The sequence below is a fragment of the Stegastes partitus genome, unplaced genomic scaffold (assembly GCF_000690725.1).
Source record: "Stegastes partitus isolate 25-593 unplaced genomic scaffold, Stegastes_partitus-1.0.2 Scaffold509, whole genome shotgun sequence".
Lineage (NCBI taxonomy): Eukaryota > Metazoa > Chordata > Actinopteri > Pomacentridae > Stegastes > Stegastes partitus.
Genome location: NW_007578240.1, coordinates 416,798 through 425,846, shown reverse-complemented (window position 1 = coordinate 425,846; position 9,049 = coordinate 416,798). Strand labels below are relative to the sequence as shown.

Sequence of the window (9,049 nt, the reverse complement as noted above, 5' to 3'; positions counted from 1 at the left end):
TCACATGACTAAAAATATTTTTGGCTGAACTGCAGGCAGTGTCAGATAGGAAATTTAAAATCTAAGTAGGAAAATGTCTATAGTGCGGACAGCAAGCAGGTTTCTTTAATCACGTACAGCTTTACAATTACGTCATACTGGGAAAAAAGACATTTCTGACTTCTGTTTACTTCTAGTCGTGGTTGTGCTGTTTTCATAGGGGAACTTTATATTGCAGCAAAAATGTGACAGGAGCAAAGAAAAAAACTGCTTAAGGTTCAGAGGGTTAAGGCACAATCTGTAGAAATAGAAAAATAAACCTCTTAAAATGTAAATTAAAGAAAAACCCAAAACATTAAAATGCAGAATTCTTCAGCTGCACAGGCCATTAAACATCTCATTTGTCCTTTAGAGTTCACATCCCTACGACAAAAACCTCAAGACCAACGCTTCTGTCTGTGAACATTCACTTATGAACGTATTTATGCAGGATTTCAAACGTGTTTTTTTTTGTTCGTATCAACAATCAGCACAGTTCAGAGTTATTACTTCCATTTGGCTCCATGGGAGGAAACAGAGGACTGTAATTAAACATCCATTTGTTGGTGCACAAACGTGAACGAAAATGGATGTAGTCCAGCTTTTAAAATGTCACAGGTACTTCCTTGTGTGTCGTCCTGGTGTCTTTGGAGGAATCCTGAGAGGCTTCAGTGCAGCCCGGGGCAACAGTAGCACCAGAGTCCTCTGAGAGAGTCTCTCCTGCAGACACTGGAGGTGCACCGGCACTCAGGGACCGGTCACCGGCTGGATCAAGCTTCCTCTTTTTCCTCACATGATAGTGATGCTTCTTGGATTTCAGGTGAGCTGCGGGCACAGAGGATAAACACTCCAGGATATATATCAAGTATGAGACAGCACTGTTTCATCTCAGTGACACTTGTAGATCGTGATCCAAATGAATCACACTCGAGGAAAACAAGTAGAAACTTTGCACGATGAGTCCCGGAGGTGGTCTTGAAGGTTCTAAGTTAGGTCATCTTAAACAGGGAACAGAAAAAATCAAGTGTCTTTAATATCCTCCATTAAGATAATAAGTAGAAGTGGGCGTTAATGCGTGAGAATAATTCAATCGCATTCACTGTAACGAGGCAGAAACACTCTCAGGGTTTTCAGGATATATTATATATATATAGTCATAGACCAGTTTTACAGAATATATATTGTGATGTCCAAATAAATAACCCCCTCAGCTGCAAACCTGCTTGTGGGGTTCAAAGCTGAGTTGTATTTACCAAAATGATCACACCATTTATCAGAAACAGTGAAAACAGAGAGAATCACGAGGTTGTGACCTTTCTAATGACCCTCATCTGTTAGGTGCCGGTCGGACGGGAAATGAAACCAAATCGAATCAAAAAAAAAAAAAAAAAAAATCAGGGACTTTTCAGCTTTGTTTTCACAGAGCAGATCGGAGAAAAAAAGAATGGCACCAAATTAAAAACGTAAGTAGTCAAACATCTATTGTATGTATTGTTTTTGCAATATTGGTAGAACCTGTGAACACTTGAAAAACGTACATGTTTATTCCTTTTTTTAAAAAAATTTTTGCAACACAATTAAAAAATGAAGTTCACCGAGTTCATCATTTACGGCACTTTAACGATGTCATACTGCTCTACAGAGATTTTAGAGTTTGTCTCCTTCTAGCCAGCCACAGTGAGTAAAAATACGACAGAAGCAAAAACCACCCAGAAGCTGCTTGGTGTACGAGGGGTTAATAACGTGTCGCCATGTTGTATGAAGTGCCTCACCTGTCCACTCCAGGTCACCAATGATGACTTTGTCACACAGGTCACAGGTGTGGTGGCTGCGTTTGTTTCTCTGCTCCGCCGCCTGCACTCTGATTGGAGCAATAGCTGGTTCTTCACCCTGATAAGTGGAATTAAAAAAGAAAAAAAGCTGACTGAATTAGGCCCGATAGCATGTTTAGGGCATACCGAGTTGAGAAACAAAGAAGAAGACGGAAAAGAAAAAATGCTGGACAGTTGGCAGGTGAGGAAGGAGAGCTGCAAGGAAAAAATAAGAAGAAAAAGAAGAATGACAGAAAAGACTGTTGGATAAAATGCGACAGAAGGGACAGGAGAAAGAATGGAGGGAAAGTAAGGTCGAGAAGTGTATTTAGGAACACGACAGAAAGATGTAAAAGAAAAAAAACAGTCGAGGAAGAAAAACTGCAAACAATAAAGCGAACAAGGGAGCAAATGGAGATAAAAGAGGCGGGTAAGGTTGTAGTAAAAGGAAGCAAGGAAGGAAGGAGACGCAAACAACAAATTTGATTGCAATAAAAACGGGCAGAATGATAAAGAGAGCACCAATAACAGGCAGTGCAGAAACAGATCAGCGCTCCATGATAAAAGTAGCTGCCAGCTGCAGGCCCCACCTTACTGAGGCTGTCCAGTATCTGCAGTGCAGGGTTCAGCACCGTCTCCTCCCACCTCGACACGTCTGTCACATCCAGGCCAAACACTGACGGGACGTTGTCTCCTGGTCCTGCACACGCACAAAGGTCAGACATGCACAGTTAGCATGCTTTATGCATTTTACAAGGCCAGCTGCCGATAAAAGGGAATGATGGCTTTTCGGGGTTCTTATGTGATTCGGTTTTTCCAGTTATTTAGAAGTAAAGCCCCTGACAACAACAACAACTAGACCTACTGTGCTTTATAATGTATATGAGTAAGCAGCCAGCATGCAATTCATTCATTCATTACACCAGACAATCACAAAGTGCTTATCTGAGCCTGCTGATTGCACATCTAATAGGAAACACACAGGCTAAAGAGGGTCTGACTGCCTGTCAGAAAGGCTCAGACGGACCAGTGCGAACTGGGAAACGTTACAGGAGCAGTGATGTGCTGGAGCCGCACCCTGAGGCTCCGTCAACCTGCTGACTCACACTGGCTCGATAATGTCTCTCCCTCCTTCCTCCCACCCCTCTCTCCTGTGCACCATCTCTCTTTCTCTCGCCATCAGTCTTGCTTCAGCTTTCACTCACTCTCTCCTTCTCCCTCTAACTGTTCCACCCCCGTGTTTCTATTTTGCATCAGTCAGCAGTCTCCAGGCCAGGCCTCAGCATTAAACAGCAGCACCAGTCCCTGCCCTGCTCGTCTCTCTGTCTGTCTGAGAGTCCGTCTGCACGAAGAGCCACTGCCCTGCATCGACTGAAGACGCACCTTGTAGAGAAAGTGACTTCTAACAGGTGCAACTTTATGCAAACAAAGTCATATTTTATATTTACAGACTACCAACTGGAGTCATAAATACAGGGGCAGAAAATATAGAAAAACTAAATCATAGTGTAAAATAATTCGTTTTAATAAAACAGAAAAAAGACAAAAGAGGCTTGCAAGTGCTGTGATATGTTCACAACACGGGTAACCGTTAGGGAAAAGGGTTAACATTCTTTTTTGTTATATAAGGAACTGAACGTTTTTTCATCCAGACAAATAGAAGAGCCTTTAAAAATACAGAGCAGTGTTTTCTTTCTTTCCTTATTTTCTATTCTAACCTTTAGTTAACCAGAGAAAAGGTTCACAGAGGTTAGGATTCTCTTTTACAAGAGCGTCCTGGCCGAGACGGGCACCGAAATAACGTAACAGATTAGAGACATGCAGACCCAAAGCGACTGAAATAAGGTTTACACAAAGATTTAGGGAACATTAGAGTATCATGATGTTGCCAAAATATATGTCACAAGTCATCAGTGGTGATAGTCAAGGACATGACCATCCAAATGCGTTTGAATGCAAGTTGCATGAAGTTGCTTTAAATCCATTTAACAGATCAGATTTAGGCAATTTTGCAACTGATTACAAGCAGCATATTTAAACACCTTTTTTTCCCAATTCAGTGGAGGCTGAAAAATAATGACCTTTTACATGACCTTTAAGGCTTCTATAGCATTGCTAGTACTTTATCTTTTAGAGCACTCAAAGGTTACCTCTGCGACCGAATGTATGCAAACTCATAGAGGAGAGGAACAACGCGAGGATGTACGACATAGACAAAAAAAATCAGTCCGCAGATCTACTCATGATTAAACTTTTTTTCTTTAAAATGCAAAAAATAATACAGCAGAACCTGACATATTGTCTTTTCTATTTCACACATTTTTCTTGTCAAAACCTGGTGAATGTAATTACCAAAAAAATCATTTACACCTGGCAGTTCGATTGGTGGCTCAAGTATGTTATGCTAGCGTGGCTGATGTAGCATTTACACCATGATTGTACTCCCTTGCAGACGCATACTGTGAGAGCTCTCGGATGCGTAGCGGTTGCTGTCAAACTACTTTCTGGTCCGTTTGGACGACTATCTTTCATACATGCATAGAGGGTTGGAATCTAGGGGTCCTGTGAACACTACTGCCGTTGTTGTACAGTCGCCGTGCAGACTCTCATTGACTTGGCGAGATGAAAAATGTACATCACACGTACCCCAGTGGACCTTCGCATACTTAAGTACGTATAAACTTAATGTTCTGTCCATAGCTATTAGCTTGAAACAGAAACGAGGAGCAGGCTACGTAGAGCCCATCCATAGACTGTATAAAAGATTGACGTAGCTTCCGTGACGTCACCTGTTGGTTTCTGCACTGAGAAAATGAAGCCAGGGTTTTGGTACTTCCTGGTTGACATCTTGGATTTTTGGAGCCAGTGACGCAAAAATCGTCGGAGGGGGGCGGAGCCATAGGAGCAGCGATTGGTCAGATGGATTGAGAGGCGGGCCCTCTCTGCCCGCCCACATTTACCGCCTTCTGCTCGCTTCATCTGTATGGTCGCTGCCGACTGTCAATCAAGCCAGCCACGCCCCTTGCCCCGCAAAATGTTGATGATTTTTAAAAAATTCAGTATTGATTTATTTTCAGATTGGCCACCTGATCTCTGGATTTGACTATGAAAACTAATAAACAAAAAATCCTGAGCTGTAGGAATGCAGTATTTCATGATCTGTGATCACTTCTTTTCCAATTCCAGTCTATGGGAGCCAGGGCTTTTTGGAGCCAGGACTAGTGGACGTAGTGATATTGCAGGTTTTTGACACTTCCGGGTTGGCTTCATTTTTCGGGGCCGGTTGCTACGTCCATCTTTTATACAGTCTATGAGCCCATCTACACTTTGTTTAAAAAATGCCTTTTGGTGATCTGAACACAGCTGGACCACCAAGACACGACACTGTTCATACTTGTGTCGATCATCCGAGGTGTCCAGCTGCCCGCCGAGGTTCAGATTTTGTTACTGCTCACATCACGTCTGCCAGAAGGTCAAAGAGCTCCACGCACTGTTAGTGCTTCGTTTCCTATGGATTAGCTAAGAAAACACAGTTCAAGAACTAACAGTTTGTACAGTAGACAGCTGGGACTGGGATCCCATGAGTCCTGTGGAGTGGAACCAGAAAAAGTCTCCTAGGAGTGGGCTGTTTTAACTTTGCTGCTGGCAGCAATGGGCGGTCAAAAAATAAACTGCGATTTCCTGCAGCCAGAAGGATTGAGTCAACACATGAAACTTAAAAGAAGATTAAAGCAGGTTTTTATAATACAAAAGCAAAGCAAGGGAAGTCAGACAATAGGACAAATTTCTCAGTTGCTACCGACAAAGATGGAAAAGAACTAGACTTTTCCATTTGTTGTGATGAATGTGCATCGTGTTGATGTTACAACAGGCACAAACCTGTCGCCTCTGGCTCGGGGCGACACATGCTCGGTTCTCCCAGGTCAAACTTAGCTCCTCTTCAAAGATAAAGCATCCCACACACATTAAACAAAATACTGTCAAGAAACACATGAAATGTGTACTCACTGCCCTAGAAAAACTCATTCTTACGAATGTATTTGTAATTTTGCTGCGGTATTGCCAACTGGTCTGCATCTCTTTATTAATGTTATACAGCAGAATAATGTGTTGCCCCTCTGGGATTGGAGGAGACACAAAATCAATCAACCTATACTGTGAGGGTGAAAATGTTTGCAAGTGCAGGCGGGAGTGGACACACAAACTGCAAGGGCAGGCGGCAACGGTCAGAAATCCAGCAGGGGCAGGATTGGGAAAACATTTAGTCCAGTTCAGGGCACTAAAGTCGAGGCTACTCCGATGGTTGAAACTGGAAAAACAAAGTCGTTTGTGACTTGCAAAAGAGTCAACAACCACCACAGTCTGTACTGATGACATATGTTGTTGGTACGCTCTTGTTGAGAGTAAATCAGGATGCATTCGTGTTTATACAAAAAAATATATGTGGTCAATGTATCCTAGAGCAGCGGTACCCAACCACCGGGCCGCGGACTGGTCCAGGTCATTTGGTACCAGAAAGAATAAAAAGGTTTTATTGGTTTGTTTTATTTCCAGCAGAGTCTGCAGGGCCTTTTATTTTGAAAAATGACTAGCTCGTCTTCCCATCACTTCCGCCTATGCTTGTTTTCCGTCAGTTTTCATGGCCTGCCTTTAAACAGAGCCATCAGTCTAACCGCTGCCAAAATGAATAATAAAAAAAATTCTCTGGAGAGCTTCTCAGAAAAGAGGAGGAGACATGGCGCTAAGACAGAAGAAAAAGTAAAGACATATTTAGCAATAAAAAGTAATTTCATTTGTTTATGACACTTTTTTAATAAAAAAAATGATTCCTTGTTATGTGCGCAATGACCGGTCCGTAGAAAATAGTCGTGCTTGAAACCGGTCCATGGTGCAAAAAGATCGGGGGATGCTGTCCTAGAGCACCTCAGCAGATGATTTGATAAGGGCTGTGATCCAGTCGCTTGTATTTGAAAACCAACTGTAAACAGGGTCTTAGATTTCTTTGTAACTCCACAAATCTTTTTTTTTTTTCATTTTATTTTCAATCTTGTAACCCTCACACTCAACCAATGCAAAACCTCTAAACCACGGGTGCCCAATCTTGGTCCTCGAGGGCATGTTTTAGACGTTTCCCTCTTCCAACACACCTGATTCAAATGACCAGGATCGTTATCAGGCTTCTGCAGAGCTCGATGATGAGCTGATCATTTGAATCAGGTGTGTTGGAAGAGAGAAACATCTAAAACATGCAGGATTGCGGCCCTCGAGGACCAGGATTCGACACCCCTGCTCTAAACAGACTGCGCCGCGTAAAGTCGATGTCAGTTCCATTCAACTCTGATGTGAAGCAGGTACGTTTAACACGTCATCCGCCTTCGCTGGCCAGAGCAGACACAAAGGCATCCGTTTAAGTCAGGTTTTTTTGTATAAAATATCTACGTGTTAAACCTGCACCGATGCAGATGAATCCCATTAACCTGTAAAGCACTGTCAGCCAACTCAATTATGGCTTAATCCCTTCCACACAGACTGAAGTGTGGATTTGAGGGCAGCAGACACTTTGCCGACTGAAGTTTGCTAACTCTGCCGGGACCCGTCTGGGCTTCCATTATTGCAGAGCAACACAGAGCGGTAACTGTGCGACTGGTCATCTTTATAACCAACAGTACTGACTGTGTGTGTGGGAACACTGAGTCTTCACACAACCACGCCTGAGAGCCACAAACTTACATTTTTGCACAATAAATGGTTTGAATTTGCATATTGTGGGTTCAATCTACAGTCAACCACTTCAACATGCATTTTAATTTTCTTCACCACGAGGCCGGCTGAACTGAATAGACGACAAAAGGTGCAAAAAGTCTCACTCTGCACCTGCATCATTTGGCTTCACAGCATGGGGCTTGTTCTGTTTTATATGAGTACACCACTAATCTCCAAAGCTCTGTTCTGCAAGTGTGTTTACACAGTCAGGGTGATTTAAATTTAAAAAAAAAAAAAAGAAAAGAAAAAAGCAGCAGTTACTGTTAATCAAAGCTTCAAATTTCACTGGCATGGTTACTGTGTGTGTGTGTTTCTGTAGAGTCTTTTGTGTTTGTGGCATAATAGCAGGCAGGTGGCGGCGGCGGCGACGGCGAGTGTCACCTGGCATACCTTTACCAGATGTTACAGTTAGAGGTCTCTACATTGGGTGCTCTAACGAATACGATGCCCCAACAGCCACCAGCCCGGCGCTCTCCTGTTGTCACCCTCTCCCTTCTCACTTTGTTCCTTTGTGTGTCTCTCTCGGCACAACCACCCCCTCCCGTAATTCCCTTTCGCAATCGCCAACCTCCCGCTGGGAAGAGTGGAGTGGTGGTAAAAATAAAAAAGGGAGATACTGTATGGTGGGTTGCCAGATGCTGGATGGAAACCCTCCCCCCCTCTCCTCCACCTTCAACCCTTCTTGTTTGGGATCTGGTGAAATTTAACTCCACTAATCCACTATGCCTTGAATGAGGGTTGATAAGAAACGCTGAGGGGACAAAGAACAGGGTGGTCGGCGTGCACAAACACACACACATACACACAAACTGTGAGCGTTGCCTTTCAAGCACACAGGGGAGATCGCTTTGCCAACAAGAAGGAGCATAATCTGTCGCCGGGCAGCTGCTTGCCAGTGTTGAGTGTGCGTGTGTTGAAACAGTAGTCCACCTGTTGCAACAAACGGGCCAGGAGTCATTTGCTGTGTTGTCCTTGTGTTTGCTGAGTGAGGATGTGCGCCCGTTGTGTGCTTTGCTATAAAAACTCCACCACCAGCCTCAGTGCGGGCGTCCCCCGGCCCAGCTGTGCTCCTTTGGCTGTGGTCCACACTGGAGCACGACAGCTGCCCCTATTCACTCAACAGCCTCCTTCCTCTTTCCTATAGTTCCTCTTCCACTTTTTGTCTCCCTCACCTCCTTCTTGTTTATCTGCCGTTTACATGACTGATGTGTCTGAGGCAGGTTAAGCGTCTCGGTTCAAAGATTTTCCTCAGAAACGGGCCCAGAGACGATCAAAACATTTGGCATCAAAGACGTATTTGGATTTTTGTGAACTCGAGGAATCTAACCCCCAATATGCACCATGTGGCTTCTGGGATCCCACAGTTTCCTGCAACTGAACAAAGGCAATGAAGCAGCAAACCAGCCAACATAGCAGTCTCATGAATGTATACAAAGCACTTGAGCATCTTTTGTTTG

General features: G+C 43.6%; 1 protein-coding gene across 2 annotated transcripts in view; it reads right to left on the bottom strand.

The window, feature by feature from the left end:
* Positions 1 to 273: 273 nt before the first annotated feature.
* Positions 274 to 9,049, bottom strand: part of trit1 (tRNA isopentenyltransferase 1) — a 49,075-nt gene continuing 40,299 nt past the window's right edge. For both annotated transcript variants that reach the window (XM_008287623.1, XM_008287624.1), the window contains exons 9-11: positions 2,420 to 2,529; positions 1,791 to 1,908; positions 274 to 843 (exon numbers count right to left, since the gene is read on the bottom strand). In XM_008287623.1, the coding sequence (XP_008285845.1) occupies positions 623 to 843; positions 1,791 to 1,908; positions 2,420 to 2,529 (449 nt within the window). In that variant the 3' untranslated portion in view covers positions 274 to 622. The remainder of the gene's footprint in view (positions 844 to 1,790; positions 1,909 to 2,419; positions 2,530 to 9,049) is intronic.